Source organism: Fulmarus glacialis, unplaced genomic scaffold (genome assembly GCF_000690835.1).
Source record: "Fulmarus glacialis isolate BGI_N327 unplaced genomic scaffold, ASM69083v1 scaffold39331, whole genome shotgun sequence".
NCBI lineage: Eukaryota > Metazoa > Chordata > Aves > Procellariiformes > Procellariidae > Fulmarus > Fulmarus glacialis.
The window spans coordinates 322-18,265 of NW_009195425.1; the positions used below are offsets into that span (position 1 = coordinate 322).

Genomic DNA, 17,944 nt, shown 5'->3' on the forward strand with positions numbered 1-17,944 from the left:
CTTTCAGGAGTATGATTTGGATGGTCGCATTTTATTTAGTATGTGTTAAAAAATGTGTTAAATACTTTGTTAAATAATGATGGTAAACTAGAATTATAGTTTTGCTCGCAAAGGCAGTATATCTGGATTGCTTCTGCATTGCAGTAAGTTGGAATTTTACCATTTGCTTAAATTCAAAGCCAGATCAGGTCCACAGAGGATTCCAGTGTTTGTCTTGATCCCTTTTCAAAATGAACCATGGACCTATATGCACAGCAATGCCTGTTGCAAAGTCCTATAATGCCAAGTGCAGAATATCAAGGGAATATTGTCTTAGCGCTATGGAAGAGTAACCATATTGTTCTGTATCATCTGAGTTTTAATGATTCTAAAAACTTTTGAAGTCTAATTTCCATAATAGTTAACAAAAAGCTTCATGTGTTTTTTAAATAAGGAATAATTGATTGGCACTTTAATTTGAAAATGTAATACAAGTGGTGGACAACAATGTTTTGATAAACTATATGTAAACCAAGATGCAATCTGTAGCCGTTTTGTTTTTCTTGGATCAAACTAAATACTAATGCTGTTACTTTTTCAGTTCTGTAAATTTTGCATGTTTTGAAAGCTATCAATATACTACTTAGCACATTTTTCTAATGATTTGCTTATGTAGCATTTTGGTTTTGATTCGATAAGGTTAAAGGTGTGTTTTTATAAAACAGGCTGAAATTGAGGCTCAACTAGCTAGAGAACGAGAAGAGGAAACCCAGCACCAGGCAGTTCTTGAACAGGAACGTCGTGATCGTGAACTTGCAATGAGAATTGCCCAGAGTGAGGCAGAACTCATCAGTGATGAGGCTCAGCTTGATTTAGGATTGCGCAGGTACGGGGTTAAGTAGTTAAATTTCTCTTTTTTTTTTTCTTCCCCCCCCTTCCTATCCTGATCCCTTTGAGAATATGCTCTTGTTGGTTTTATATATTTTTCTATTAATTAAATGGACCTTTTAAGTTGGTGTATTGGAATATTTTTCAAATTAACTTGTGAAATTTAATAGAAATAGATTGCTTTTGCTTAAAGACTTTGTCCATTTTGTGTCTTGCTGCATCAGTAATTTAGTAGGTGCTTGTGAATACAACTGCAGTTCTAAAAAAAATGAGTTCTGGCAAGGATGGTAACCAACTTAAATTATGATTTTAATGACTCATTTAAAGTAGTGAATGGAATTTCTTCAGTGGTAAGTAGTAATAAAATATACCCTTTCTGGTACTTGATGGTTCCAGTAGTATAGTGTGAATTTTTGTGTGTGTTTTTTAACAAGAATCCCTCTTTGAATGCAGAAATAGTAGTTATTTCTGTGTCCTGACTGGTAAGTTTTTTTTAAAGTGGAATGAATATATTTAACATGGGTTTGAGAATTAAATGTTGTCTTAAATGTTTTGTTTTGTTTTGTTTGAACTTTTTGATGTGTCACAAGAAGTGCTTGACTTTTGGTATACAGATCCACGCTGCCTGCAAAGCAAGAGCTCTTCATGTGTAAAGGTGATGCCTCAGAAGCTTTATAGCCATATGTACATGTAATTAATTGATGTATTTTCTAACCGTGTTGCTTTGTTTCTTCCCTGGAAAGCATTTTTAAGATGTGCTCTCTGCATAGTTCTCCTAAGGAGAAAAACAATTTGTGCTTTTTTTTTTTGATAGAGTTCTGATTTCAGATTACCCAGTTCAAATATGATCAAGATAAACATATCATTTAACAAAGTTTTGCTGCCCAGCCAGGGCACTTCCTAAAGGGTCTGTATGTTAATCAGGGTTCAATGAAAAGTGAGTTAGGGCTCTTGGCTTTCTGTTTCTATACCAAGAACACAGCAGTGTTGGGAAAAGTGTAGGTGAGAATTTGGCATACAGTTCCAGTAAAAGTGGTATTTATTGGTCAAATTGCATATAGGTACCTATGAACATGATCACATCATTGGTGACTTCATTAGTACTGGTCTACTCATTTTGTTGTTGTTGTTGAAAGAAGAGGGTGTAAGAAAATCCCAAGTATTTCCATGGAATTTGAAGCTCCCAGATGTCTTCTCTTTGCTACTCAAATTTTATCTAGATGTATACTTTTCTTTTTTATTAACTGTATGCGTATGTGAGATAGCTAGGTAATTTTTTTGTCATATACAATACTGATTTTTAGACACTTCCACTAAAATTATTGTGGTTTTGCCCTCAGTTACACAATAGCTGTCATATTGTTTCAGATAACACTTTAACATGCTCAGTTGGATGTCCAAGTGCTTCACAGACAGCATTCTGGAGATTTTCGTACTTTCCCTGTTTGAATTTTAGTGCAATACTTTGAAGGTAAATCCAAAGTCACTCTAGTGTTGCAACCTGGCAAACTTCTCTTAAATATGAAAGAAGGGAGGCATTAGACAAGAAGGGCTCAGAGAATTCAGTAACTTTTTTGTCAGTGAAGCTCTGATCTCCACAGGGTTTTCTACTGCTCATGGGTGATGCTGGTATTTGTCTTCCTTGTATAGTCCCGGAATGGATGATGAACTAATCGTCCTTATAGTTATAACTGCCAGTTTCTCTCGGCTGTGTAGCTGGCAGTACGAGAATGAAGACTCTCTTCTGAATGATTGGAAAGTGTGGAATGGTCTGAACAAGTTAACAAGATAATACATAAATTGAGAAAAAAGCAGTGGAGAGATTTTTCTGCTTATATGAGATTTCTTTTTAGCTCATTAGCAAAATTTTTTCTTTCTGTTTCTGCAGTTCACTTCAAACAGTTTTAAGCATGTCCAGAAATTCTTTTAATTTCACCTTTGATTTGATTTTTTTTTTGTTTGTTTAAAAACAAAGTAAAACGTTCTCCAGACCCCAATATCTTCTACTGAAATCCAAGGGTAGATTTCCATGTAACTGCAGGAATCAGCTTAAAGGTAGAAGCTGTGGGAATTCTTCTCTGAAATGAAAACTATTTATTGGTTTGAACAAAACATGTAACTTAATAATTTAAACATAAATTCTTAGGACTTACTCTAACTGATATAAATTAAAATTTTACTAGAGTCTAATGAAGTTATATTCTGCCATCTTCTGGATTCGAGACTTGCATATTACCATATGATACACTGAAATCACTGTGACTTTTATGTATGTATGTTTCCATTTTCTGTTAAAATTTTGCTGTAGAAGGATAAAGCATGTATCACTCCATACTGAATTCATGCAGTATACTGGTTCTATAGTGTTTTCACACAATTTTGTAAAAAATCATTTCATGCTGAAACATTGGCATGAATAAAAGCATATTTTCCGTTGTGCTGTACTACCTGTGGGGTGAAAATACTAAGAACAAGGTGATTTTTATGTGCCATTTTGAAAGAACTCTTGTATTTTGCTTATTTTTAAGGAACGTATGGTACTTGCGTGTTGTCATATTTGAGAATGAGTAGCCTCTACTTTATTTCTCTTCTCCTCAATGCCTTGCTGCATTCACCATTAGTTTTTATAGATATTTAAAGGTTCGTAAGTATTGGTAGTTTCATTGAGAAATATACTCGTTGGCTCCTGTCAAAGAACAAAGGTTGTTTATTCTGGCAGTAGATCCAGCATTTTTATTTGTGCTTATTCTGTGCTGGATATGCTGGACTTCTCCTCGCTTCATCCAATTTTATTACTTATCCACAACTTGAAAGCATGTGTAATAAGGGATTTACTGCACCTGCGGGTACTTGCTTAGCACTTAAGTAAAAAATTAGTTAAATAATAGATAGCTGTTTTCAACTGTGCAATATTTTTAATTTGTGGCTTATTGAAACGTGTAGCATATAGCACCAAAATAAGGTAGCGTCAGTGAAGGTGTTGTGAGTATATTTGTTCTCTGCGTTCCGTTGGAACAATCCAAGTAAGTTCTAATTTGTAGCATATTCAATGCTACATGTGTGTACGTGTGGGTCTTCAGTATGGCAGTTAAACTCAGTGTCTTTTCTCAGCTTGCATGAAGAAGCTATCTGTCCCGTTCCCAGAGTAGCTACATGAGGATTGCTGTTATTTCTTGTGATATGCTTATCCAGGCATAAAATATATCAGTAGCGTGTCTCAAAATCTTTGATTTTGAAAGACTGGGGCGGGGGTGGGGAGGAGGGACAAAGGGTGGGAGAAGTTTTAGCTTGTACATTTTGTCCAGATTATCTTAATTTAACTTTTTAAAAATAATTTAACATTCATGATTGGATGAGAAAGGTGAAGAAAAAAGGTCTATATAATCCTGTTTCTCAGTAAAAAAAAAAAAATAATCATAAGATAGTAAGTAAGATGATAAGATGTGAGAGAATAGGAAATACTATGACCCACCTTTTTCCACTTCAGTTATTAGAAAGGTAAATAAAAAGTAGTCTATCTAACATAAATATCTTCTATTTGCAGAGCCAATGGAACAAAGCTGCAAATGACTGCGTATGGCATTTTTTTCCATTTGAGTGCTCTAGTAGGGAAAAAAGCAACACTAATTAATTTAAAGGAAACTGATATTGTCCTCTTATTTACTAATACCCCATAATAATCTTTATTAACATGCATCTGTAAACTTCAAATCAGTTTGTAATACCTTATATCCACTACTTTGCTTATGTCTAATAAACAAGTTAATAATCTAATATACCTAATAATATGTATTTAAAGATGATTATATAATTAGTGTAAACTTTTTTACATACCATCCATTTTTCATTGCCCTGTGTGATTTATTGCTCTTTACAGAATCAGGACTGTGTATATATATATATATCAGAATGGAAATTATTTAAAATAAATAGCCTTTTTTTGTGCATTTTAATTAGCTTCAGTTTGGTTGGCAAGAGACTATCACAGTTACAAAGGCTGTTTTTATATTGATATGTTTGGTTTATGCTTATTTATCAATTTTCTTATAGGGAACAAATGGCCACAGAAATGTCAGAAATATTGTCTAGGTAGGTGAGAAGACAACACCAAACGAATCAATCATTTTATAAAAAGAAATCACACGTGAAATGGGTTGAATTATTATGGAATGAAAAATAATGGAATCTGGGGTTTTTTTTAAGTGCTAAGCAGATAAGTAAATTATTTCTTTCACATAAATTTCCTTTATCAACACCTTTTTCCCAGCAATTATTTTTCTGCTATTTTAATTGATTATATGGAGGAAAAAAAAAAAAAAAAAAGAATAGTTCACCCTGGTATTTTGTGTAATTTTGATAATGTTCCTCCAGCTTTCTTCTCTTTTTACTTTTCTTATAATGATAATAGAAAACTAGGCTCCACATCTTTTGAAGGAGGATTTCTACAGATTCAACACAGAGTTAATGAAGTTATTTAATGTTAATGTAACTGTTAGTGCTTTTGATAAGAAAATATTCTAGTTATAATTCCCTTCAAATAAAAGCAGTTTTGAAAATTACAATGGTAAAAGCATATTAAAACCCCTCTTCAGACATCTGAGATTTCTTGAATGTTAGTGCAAGATTTTATGCATAATGCAGGAGGAAAGGAGAATGCAGGTTTAGATCTGAATGCAATTCTATCGTAACAGTCTCATACTAGTTTGTGTTGGAATACTAATTCTCTGTTGAAAGAAATTGTTATAATGTCCTCCATATCAGTGAGTAATTAGAAAGTGTTTTGTGCAACTTGAGGACAAAAATCACCTTTTGACATTCATTTTCTGAAGTTTACATAAGAAGCGAAATTGTTTAGAGGTTTTAAAAATGAATCTGTTGTTAAACAAGCTACTATGCTATGTATTTATAGTCTGAAGACGATCGGTCTCGCATGATTGATGGGTTTCCCAGTTGTAGCATTGATAATTGAGAACACAGCTGTTAACTAAATTTGTTTCACACAGTGGCATTTTAAGAATAGGAATAAAAAACATTGTGTGTAATCAAGTTAGCATGTGAATTTAGATGGCTAGATTGTATTGCATATATTGACATAGTTCCAGTGACAATGGCCAATTCTTAATGTGCAAAAAAATCACAAAACTTTGGGGCAAAATCAGAGGCTCTGTGTTTTGGCTGAATTCAAAATGCAATACTCCTTGCTGCATGCCTGTTTAACTACTTTTTTTTCACTTTTCATATACTGGAAACTTTTGACTTGAGACTGATTTTTTTAAGTCTGAAAATACTGTTTATGATACATAACTTTGTCAGATTGAGCGGTGAAGACTGATTGTCAAGTATGATGCTGCTCTTACTGCCAGACTTACGCTTAAAGTCGTGTAGAAAACGAAAGAGTGATCTGCAGAGTGCAGAGTAGTACTGTAATGGAAAGGCTAAGCCATTCAATTGGATTAGCATTCTTAAAGATTACTAGTTTAACCAGAGATCTTACAGCCTAGTTCTGCTGCTCTAAATTATGTAGCAAACTCTTAAAGTGGTGGGTAGTGTTGCTAATTAAGGAAAATCCTTAGGATTTGTCAAATTAGATTCAAGAAGGTTAGACACCAGGTAGCGGAAATTACATTTAGCAGCAATCCTTTAATGTCCTACAGGTATGCCAACAGTAGCAAAATATTAAAATATATATTTTTGAAGGAGACTCTCTATCTAATGATTTGTTCTACGTTTATGAGTAGTGCTAAGGGTGAGGAAAAGTTCCTGTCCCTCAGCTATGTACTGATTAAAAGTCAAAGAGGTTTTTTTTATGTCAGACTTCTCACATACCATAACTGGAAGCTGTGTGTTGACTCAGATCGGTGGTATGAGTAGGCATAATTAAGCTGATGCTGCAATAAACAGTAAGATTCTGTAGTTTTAATTACATCTGAAGAGATGGTTCAGTTGCTATTAAGAAGAACATTTGGTTAAACAGTTTTATTCTATGAAACTTAAAAATAAATTGCATTTGTTATCTCTGCTTTCAGAACTGCTGTATCTACATAGAAAAATTTTTCACAGAAAATGTATTTATAGCCTATTAAGTAAAAAGGGAAAATAAACAACATAAAACTTCGTAGTCCCACATGAGACCTTTATGGAAAAATAAACTTTAAAATAAAATTTACTGGATTATAAATACTGTAATAATGTAACAGTCCCACAAAGATACTGCTGCACAGACTTTAACTGAAAAGGCCTGATTTCTTCTGTTTTTCTCTCTTCTGAATTTTTAAAGTGACATACTGCATCGAGTGTTTTGCTACCCTGTTAAAGATCTAGTTTCTTCTAACAAATCCTCTCAAATCCTGAAAGATAATTCAGTTTGCCTCATGTTCTTAGTCACAGGCATTAACAGTGGTTGGTAAAATCACGTGTCCGTTCCTGAATTCCTTAGTGTTTAAAAAGTATTCTGGTCGTCACTGAATGTTGGAGTGTTTTGAACTTAGTTTATATCCAGATAATCCATGGGAAGTTTGCCGTTCCTAAGGGGGAGTTCTTCCACTTCTTATCAATACTATTTTTAAGGAGAAAAAAAAAAAAAAAATTCAGGTTTAACTTTATACATATACATGTAATCTTTGTTACATGGGTAACCTTATACATACTGTTAAAGATGATGGAGAGTTTACTAATAATTTCTCACTTGCATTTTTTGTTGGCTTTATTGCATACTACCTACATGATGAATATCTTTTGTCTTTGAAAAACACTGTTTCTAGATGAGTCTTTTTATACTGGTCAGCCTTTCTGCTGAGATTGGTCTTTTTTCCCTTGGTATCTCTTAATGATTGTTTCTCCCCTACCCCGCCTTGCTGTTCTCAGACAGCTAATATACAATTAATACAGAATCAACTTGATTTCTTCTCTCAAATTAGACTTTTGTCAAAGACATGGTATATTTTCTCTAGTCTTGGATCAAGGATTTTGTCCTAATCCAGTTTTAAACAGCAGAGGAAACGCCTTTTCTCCCTTCCTGTCTACTTCAGAAATATTTTTCCGTGTCTGTTTTTCTAATGGAACTAAAAGTGTGTTTGGCCACTCTTTGTTGTCTGTATTCTGCATCTTGACTAGTACCAAGAAAAATGTACATCAGCGTGGGGTGGGGTACACGTGAATAGAATATGCGTCTTTTCACACTTAAGTGCTAACTATTAATGACAATTCCTCTTTATCTCTAGGCAACCAATCAGATTATTATGTAATTTTGGACATAAAAGATGCTTTCACTTTTTCTTAATCATTTGAACATCTGGAAAATAATATGGTACTTTACCTTCAAAGGTAAAGTCCCTTCAGTCCCTCTGCTGCTGATTTTCATTGTAATAAGCGTGCTGCAGTGTTGATCGTGGGATCTCTTTCTCCTGTTGTAACAATTCTTGTTTCATACTTGAAAAAATACATACTTTTTTATTTAATAATTATAGGGGTCCTTCAGTGCAAGCCACGAAAGCTGCTGCTGGTACTAAGAAGCATGATCTCAGTAAGTGGAAATATGCAGAGCTTCGTGATACAATCAATACATCCTGTGGTAAGTCGTTTGGCTTTTTTTTTTCTGATTTGAGAAAGTCAAGTTGTAGTTTTACGAAAGGTGTTACTTTCTTCCTATGACAAAGATAAAAACTTGCTCATTAATTTATTCAGGTTTGAATGAATGTCAAATTAATTTTAAAAAGTCTATTACCCCAAAGAGGACAGCAAACTAAGCTATTTCCATATTGAGGAAACAGAATTTCGTTTGTTACCTCCTTTACTGATTATATATTTATGATGTTAAACTGCTTGGGCCATAAAATACATGTTATAATTTCTTAAATTTCTTAATTAAATTGTCTCAGTTTTATGTATTTCCACAAAGGGAGTAATAGTTATTATGCTTTACCTAGAATTTGCGTGTTCTAGGAAATTTTGTGCTTTTATTTCTTGCTGTCACCAAATCACAAAAAAGCAAGTATGTCATGTAAAGCACAGCGTAAAATATTTTCTGTCTTAGATGTTCAGATTATTCTTTAATTTTCAGAATGTGTAACTTCATTTGGGAAGTTCACAGTTGGGACGTTAATTACTTTCCCCCCAAAGTTATGAAGATAGAAACACATAAGAATTATTCCTTTATTAAATATTAGTGTTTCTTCCTGCTTCTGACTGAAAGCATTTGGTTAATTTCTGATTTAAGATAACTCCCTTGATGTAGAAATTGGAAACAAAGCCATTCTCTCTCTTTGTATTTAAAACCCAAAGTTAGCTCCGAATTTGAGCTGTGTCTCTATTGTTTTCACACATGCAAGACTGGAGCAATGTTTTCAGTTGAATAGGTGATGCAGTAATACATGGTGCTAATGTGTGTTCATCCCTAATGAAGCCAGTTTGGATACTCTTAGGTGACTAATGAAAAAGCCTTGCAATCATTCTTAGTATCATGAAAGTCAGCAAAATTAAAATATATTTAATAAAGTGGAAAAAGAATCTAGATCTGAGCAGTCAAATTGCTGATTTTCTTTTTTTTAGTGCAGAAATAAAGTTCAGTGGTGAAATTTTATCTGTTTCTGTACTGCTTGGCTTGTGATAATGTCAGACAAATTTAGCGAAGTGAAAATTTTATTTGTAGCATTTCACTGCTCCAAATCTCACAGTAGAACAGCTACTTTGGGGACTGCCGTTCCTCTAAAGGAGAAAAGGATATATAGCACTCCAAGGATCTTTCTGGGCCATAAAATACAGGCCCTGTTGCTGCAGAGAATGAGGGTTTATTATATGGTATTATATGATACTATATTATATTATAAGATATTAGTGTTACAAATTGATCTAAAATTATGTACCTATCAATATAGAAAAGCATTTAGTAAATAATTTTTCTGATTTTTCTCACTCCTCCCTTCCTTCCTCATTTTTGAGACAGATATTGAACTGTTGGCGGCTTGCAGAGAAGAGTTTCACAGAAGGCTAAAGGTATATCATGCTTGGAAATCCAAGAATAAGAAACGCAATGCAGAAACAGAACAGCGTGCTCCCAAATCAGTCACAGACTATGGTGAGGAGAAATAATTTTGTGTTTATAATAATTTTGGTGACAATATTCTAAAGAAAACGTTTCTCGAATGAATTTCGGTTTTGCTAGGTTGAAGGAAATTCTTGGGTTTTTTAGAGTATTTTTATATTGATTTAGGGTAAATATTTTGAAAAGATTGTAACTGGCAAACACTTTGCAGAAAGTAGAATACTTTCAGGAGACCCAGATACATGTAGTGAATAGCTCTCCCTAAAACCTTTTCTCATACCAACTCACATCTGTTAAAAATAGTTCTTGATTTGGTGTTGCAGTTGCTGGCATTTTTGCTAAATGTTCATTGCTGTGCTACTTAAGACTAAGGAAGATCATTTTCCATTTATGAAACTGTGATTTGCATTTTGAGACTTTTGAGACTTTGTTTTTAAGGTTGTTCATACTAGTTCTGACCTCTGTAGTTAGAAGTGTTGCTTTCTGAGAGTAGTTAGTGATGGTTCAGAACAGAGAATTGTACCTAAGGATAGAATAGAGATTCTAAAAATAGTTCTAAAGTAGTCCGTCTATCAGAGAATTGCATGTGACTTTTTTGGTGCTACAAAAAACCAGATTGGAAGGAATCATGCTCTGTTACGTGATTCAGTATTACATTTGGGGTCCAGACAAAACAAAAAGTACTGGTGATAAGGGTTTTTTCTCATGTTTTTATTCTTTCGTAAGATACAGATACACAGACATAGATGTAGATACTTTTAAAAGATGCTATTAATTTTCTTATTTACATTACTGTAAGCCTTATATATTTCAGGTTACATTTTCTTTTTTAAAATTCTATGACTGTTGATACTGCAATTTTTGATTATGGGATGACAAATTTTGCGTAGTCCCTGCTTTCTTATTACATTGTCATTCTGCTGATTTCACAGATGGATGTTTATTGTCAAAGCAATGCACTAAAGAGAATAAGCGACTGCCTTTTAAATTCAATAAGAAGGTGTAGGAGTTACCGTGTTTAACACTGCCAGACCTGAAAATTAGGTGCCCGGTTTCTGGAGTGGTATTTGCAGAGTGGATTGTTACTCTTTACCACACCCCCCAAGTCCAGTGATTGTGTGTTATAAAAGGAATCTAAGAAATGAACAGAATCACAGCAAGTGGATATAATAATTCAGTCAGATCTTTCCTGCGGTCTTCTGGTTCCATGGTTCTTGTGTTCCTGGCCACACAGTTAATGGGAGAGATAGAGGAAAGGGAAGATGGGCAGAAGATGCTCTCTCCAAAATTCCGTTAGTCTGGGATTAGAGCATTGTCCTGGGACATGGAGGATACAGATCCCAGGGGATACAGGTGCCCTACTTACTGTCAGTGTTAGACCTTATACAAAGGCGTCTCCTTCCCCTTGATTCATTTACTGAGTTACGGGTTGCTTGGGCATTACCTGAGAATTTGAGCTTTTCAGGGAACTTTGGTACAGATATATGGCAGGTGAAATCTGGACCCTAGGAAAGATGTTATCAAAGAATGGGTCGGGTCCTTGTGGCCATGCCTAGTAATGTGGTTTTAAGTGCTTAAGAAAGCTTATGACTGAAACATCCGGAAAATGCATTTGAAGCACTTTCTGCAAAGTGGTAAGTTGCTTTGAATTTGAGCTTGCAAATTCTGTCTGGAGCTAAATTGGCAAAATAAATATTCATGCACAGTATTGCTGATGGGAAGTACCAAAGAGCAGAAAATCTTTGGATTTGTGCAAATAAAGCTTGGAATATTCATGATCTCATTGCATTTAGTTAGACATTTACAGCATTCTTTTCAATGTTTTTCATTGCATTTTTTTACTTTTCTTGAAATATGGCTTGATATTCCTGAAGAAAAGTTAGAACATTGCAGTTCAGAAGAAGGGCACTGATAGTGACTTTTAGAGGCTCTCCTTAATTTCAGAAGTAATTCTACCTATTGCAAATAATTATACTACATGGGCATTTCACATCTATGTATTGTAACGATCTGAGAAGGTAGTAAGAAGGAACTCTGATTTCTTAGATGTTTAAGCTAAAAGTCTTTTGGGTGTCAGTGGATGTGTGCTTCAAATGATCTAGTTTCTTCTTTCTGTCTTTTCACTGATGTCATATAATTTTACAGGTATCCTTTAATTAAATTCATACATCCAGTATAGAAGCTAAACACTGATTTGTGTATTATTATTGGAATAGGCAGATTTGGTATTAATAGAGGTCTAGAAATTTTTTCCTAGCAGAAATGTCCAAAATTAAAAGTACTACATTAATTAACTAGCAGATTTGTTACAGCAATTGTGCTTAGCATGTATACAACTGAGGTTTTGTAATAGGCATCGCAAATCATTGAAGTAAACAATTTCAAAATTAAATCCTGGTGAAAATAGAAGCAGTTGGAAATCTATGAAACTTGAGGAAAGGAGACATTTTATATATGTCAGTGAGCAGAAAATGAATAGAAATACTTAGCTCAACATCTGTGTTTATTTTGTAACTAGAATTTCCATTTGTCTATCATCAGCATTGGTGAAAAATGTTGAGGTAATGAAACTATAACTTATAAAGGATCAGCACTTTTATGTTTTGTTCAACATGTAATATTTGTTCACAGATTTTGCACCATTTTTGAGCAACTCACGTAAGTGGGGAGATGGTTATTTAAGCTAACTTTGAAGAGTAGGAACACCTGAGAGCTCTATACTAACATTAATTAATCCAGTGTTTTGCTACAAGTGTACATAGAATTTAATTGTTCAAAAAAATTCTATTTTACAATTTGGCAATGTTATTCAACTGATGGTAATTATATGTTTCTCTAGTAATTTACGGGTGTACTTTACTGCTTATCTTTATGAGATCCTACCCCTTTGAGCAGTCATGGGAAGGGAGAATGAAATAACCTTTTTATGTAGGTTATTTGAAGGTATAATCTCCTATGTTTTTTTTTCCTGCTCTCCCCAAGAAATACTGTACTTGTTCTAACATTTTTTATTGTCTGCACATGGCTTTTTGTTGTAGCAAAACTCTGGAATCAACTTAACAGCTATTTTCCTAGCACAAAAACTAACATTCAGGTGATGGTTTCTTTTGAATAAAGAACTACAGTTCCATAGTACTGAAAAGTAGAGGCTATACTGGCTGCTTAGCATTCATGTCTTTTAGATTTCCTCTTGGATTTAGGTATGCGTAGGGGTAGAAATAAGCCTTAGCAATTACCATTGCAGTGCAAAAAGTGTTTGACAATACTAAAGCACTGATCTGCTGTGTTAGATGTTCAGACTATTTGCAGAAAACAGAATTAATTTTCTATAAACTGTAGATTATGTCTCCCTGTAAAATACATGCTTTATCAGAGTTGATGTATAAAAGTAGCATTTACCTATTAAAATCTGTTTTGTTTTTCTTCTCTTTGTTTATGTGGACATGGAAAAAAAATTGGGGGGTATGATTTGTATAGTACTTTTTTTTTTTTTTTTTTTAAAGATTCTGTTCTTCACATTTAGAAAAACTTTTTGCTTGAATCTAAGTGGAAGAAATTTCAAGATGCAGTTGCTAGTCTATTAGCCTTGTTCATAACTGTAAAAATACATTATTAGAAGTGATTGTCATTTTTCATTTTATTACATTTTAGCTCAAAAATTAGCTTTGCTGCTTAATAGACAATGGACAAAAAAAGAATTCACTTTTAATTATTCCCTTTATGCTGAAACATGGAACTGTTAATACTGATTTTCGTTTGTAGAGATGGCATAGATTCACATTCAGAATTTCTTAAACAGAGTATTTGTAACACTGGTATTGTAAACCACTAAGACAAGATCAGTAATAAACTTTTGCGGGAGGCAGTTATTAAAAGAAAGGATCTTGCCTTGTAAGAGCATTTACTGTTTAAAACTGATTATGATAGTATATACATAATATTAAGAAGGTTGATCAGCTGATGAGTTAACATAGAAAGTTTTTCCTTTTATTCAAAGGAAAGTTTCTCTCCGAAGTCTGAAATGTGTGAGATTCTGAGGGAGTCCAAAAATGCACATGGGAAATGTTTACCAAAAATATATATGAAGCTTTAAAAGATTTCATGTGACTCTGCTTCCTTTAGAAGTTTGGTCTGTTGATCTTAATGGTCTGAAGTAAACAATTTCTTTAAAAAAGAAAGCAGCCAGAGGGTAGTTCTAATGCTGGAGTTTAGTACACAGAAAGCTAGATAGAAAGTTTTGTTGGTGGCAATATTTGTTGCCAACATTTCTATTAACAAATTAGTCATTTCTAACAGTATTACACCCCCTTCTGTGTTGACTGTCAAAAATTTCAAGTCGTGCTTTGTATTTTTGTAACTGAAAATGCTTCTTTGCGCTGTGACCTTGTTTTACAAAGAGATGGACTGAAGTAGAGCAGTTACTCATTAATGTTTCTGGTTGGTAAGAAATTTTATATGGGAAGTTTTACCTTAAATATTGATTTAAAGCAGAAAGTGTTATTTTACTCTATTTGTTTTGTCTAAACGTGCCTGATGCCATTGAGCAACCTAGTATTACATATAGATACAATAGTTAACGTGAGCCTTTCCTCACCAGTATTGTAGCTGTAGTGATAAAAAGAATACACATTGTATGAGAAGGGAATACTTTTTAGGTTTGATGAGACTTCAGATGACCTTCTATTCAGAGAGAATCTCTCAGGTTTGTGGGGGTTTAGTTTGTTTGTCTTTTTGTTTGGTTTGGTTTTTTGGTTTTGTTTTTTTTTTTTACTTTGCTGGTTAATCAAGCAAGTCATAATACGGCTTTCTTGTTTTCTATTTTTTTGTTTTCTTGTTTTTTGGGGTTTTTTTGTATGATAGCTCAACAGAACCCGACAACCCAGCTACCAGCCAGGCAACAAGAGATTGAAATAAACAGACAACAGCGTTACTTCCGCATTCCCTTCATCCGTCCCGCAGACCAATACAAAGATCCCCAGAACAAGAAGAAAGGCTGGTGGTATGCGCATTTTGATGGGCCATGGATTGCTCGACAAATGGAACTTCATCCTGACAAGGCACCCATTCTCCTTGTAGCGGGTTGGTATTGAAAGCAAAATTCAAATGTTGAAAAGGTTCAGAGTTGATAACTTTCTTTAGAAAAAGAGGCTGATGATACACGTTTCCCAGGATGTATCCTCTTTTTTTCATCAGCAGTTCTTGTCTGGGCAGAATTTGAGGATTTGGAACCGCTGTTGATGATGGCCAAATGTTACGGAATATCATTTGGAGATGTAACTTGTCATGTGTTTTACTTGTACATGTACTTTAATCTGGGAAATCATAGGCAGAGTAGGAATCCAAATGTAAATGGTTTTATTATTAAGTGTCCTCAGATTATTCACTGAACTGGAGACAGCATGAAGATAAAACATCATAATTTATCTGGGAAAGTTCTACTCATCATTGTATTGATTTTTAGTTAGCTTTGAAAAATTACAGCAGTTTGTATTAAAACAATTTGCGCATATGATATATTGTCTTTCCATAGTATGGTGCTAATAGCAAACTGATGCTTTTACCATATTTATGCTGCCTAGTATGGGAGAATAGCTTTTTAATCTTAATCACTTAAAATAAAAACTAAATGTGGCAGTGGATAGGTAGAGATTTATTTGGTAACGAAATGTATCCTCCTTTTCTGGAGGATAATGAAAGGGGGAGAAAACACTGGAGAAATGCTGTTTACAGTTCTGTATTTTAAGTTTTTGTATTTAACGTGGGGACTGAGGAAAAGGCCATAACCAATTTGTTTAGCTTCAGAGTGATGCTTTACTAGCAACAGAAGTTCCTTTGTTTTCTGCTAATTATTTTTAATAGAATTCCTTGTAGCAACTGGTGCCTGTTCAGTATCAAAGCCCATAGCTAAAAGTAGCATTGCTGTCATGAAAACCATGTTCAATGGATCACTTATTAAAAATAAGATTAAAATATAGTGAGTGAGCTACACTCATTTCATTGGATTCCTTGTGTCAGTCCCGTTTGGTAAACGCTGTTTGTTTAGCATGGGAGGCTGACAGATTAAGAATACTGGCTACTTGATGAAAAGTCTCGAGTTCTTAGTCACTTTGCTACATTTAAACAAATTAAATAACAACAGCAGTTCACTGTAAAACTGTGTAAAACTGAAAGTGTGTAAAACAAATGCGGTTGTTATCCCGTAGTGGATTTCAGGTGAATATATCAAGATGCTGATCTTCTTGGCTTCTTTCCTTTGTTCCTTTCTGCTCACTTTTTAAGCATAATTTTGTCAGTTGCAGCATCTGATACTAGTTTATTCTGATACTGCTTTTCTGCTCTGTGTGTTTAAGGAGGGGAAAAAAAAAAAATCTGTGTCTGAGGACAGATTTCCCCATAAGCTCTGAAGTCTATTAACAAACCAGAGCTTGAGAGAGAAATCTAATTAACAGAGATCTAATTTTTGTTAATGGGACATTTGAATGATGTAAAAACTTTATAAAGATTTTTCTTTTTCCCTTTATCATTTCAGGTAAGGATGATATGGATATGTGTGAGCTTAATCTTGAAGAGACTGGCTTAACTCGAAAGCGAGGTGCTGAAATTTTGCCGAGACAGTTTGAAGAAATTTGGGAGCGCTGTGGAGGTATCCAGTATCTTCAAAATGCAATTGAAAGCAGACAAGCTCGCCCGACGTATGCTACAGCTATGCTGCAGAACCTATTGAAATAAATGGTCATTTTGCACAGTAGCATTCAAGATGAGAACCCTTGCCCGTGATACAAAGGGAAGAGTTCCTCTGCACAACAGAGGACATAAATGTTCTATAATCGTATTAGAGATGTTTAATATAAAGTGAACAGATTTTATTAATCATGTGGTTTGTTAATTTGTACTTTATGATGTTTAATTTGTGTAGTGAACTTTACTAGGTATGAGGACCTTGAAGAAATTTCAGTCCATGTAGTTTGTTGCATTTTGTTTATATGTTGCTTTTTCTTTAACAGTTTCTGTTATAACTCTTAACACTTTTAAGCAATCTGTCTGTACTTGGGTACATATTACAAAGAACAGCATTGCAACCACCTTTTTATAAAATCTCCTCTTTAAAACACTGAATAGTTGGCTTCAAGTGGTGGCTTAGTAAACAGGATATGCTGTTTCTAATAACTGGAATTGTGAGGCCTTACCTTTGACTTCTGTTCTGGAGAAGTTGGAGTATACTTTTATATCATCGGAGACATTTTATGTCCTGATTTGAAAACTGGTTAGTGTCTGTATTTACTGACTTTTTCAGAAACTGATGGGAAATCCTCCTAAACTTGGGACCCATAAATTCCTATTTAATGCATTCTCTGTCTTGGTTTAAGAGAAATGGTTTTCTGTACATTCTGAGAAGAGTGTTCATATATGTCAATAGTGTGTAGTATTGGGCGTACTCAAAGAATGTACTGCTCATTAGGGCTTATACCACTTAGTTTCTTTTTCTTTCTTCTCTTTAGTGCAAATTTCGTTTAGACTTTTATTTTTCTGACCAAATTTCCATTAGGAATTCTTGGACAATTTGTTTATCCAAGTAGTGTAATTTCAATGTATTATGCAAAAGTGTCCAAGACTTATATGTGGAAGCATATAAGATTAAGGATAGCATAAGGGAAATATGTTCAGCTTTTTGGTGGCAGTAGAACTTAAATGAATGTTGAGGCCTGAGCCTCAGACATCCTGTTTATTTTAATTGTAACGAGATGCACAGGTCTGTACTTTTGTTAGATTGTATAAAAATTTGGTCCAATAACATAATGCATCGTCTTAATTCTATGTGCTGATTTAGTATACTGGACTATCATAGCGATTCGGACACTGAGCTTTATCTTAACCTCCTCTGTCAAGTTTCATAGCTTGTAACAGTTCCCTTATTAAGCAGTTTGTTTTGGGAGTTTTTGTGGGTGGGAATTACTAATTTCATACAGTTTAAAGATGCATCTTGTTCACTTATGTGAATGTTATTTCACCATGCTGGCCATTATTTCAACAAATTAA

General features: G+C 34.0%; 1 protein-coding gene across 1 annotated transcript; it reads left to right on the forward strand.

Moving 5' to 3' along the window:
• Positions 1-704: 704 nt before the first annotated feature.
• On the forward strand, positions 705-16,781 carry LOC104084311 (unconventional myosin-VI-like; the record flags this gene model as incomplete). Its single annotated transcript, XM_009588085.1, has 5 exons — positions 705-865; positions 8,334-8,437; positions 9,809-9,940; positions 14,768-14,986; positions 16,437-16,781. Coding segments are annotated over 5 exons (816 nt in total), but the record flags the coding sequence as incomplete, so codon positions are not given.
• Between the last annotated feature and the right edge of the window lie 1,163 nt (positions 16,782-17,944).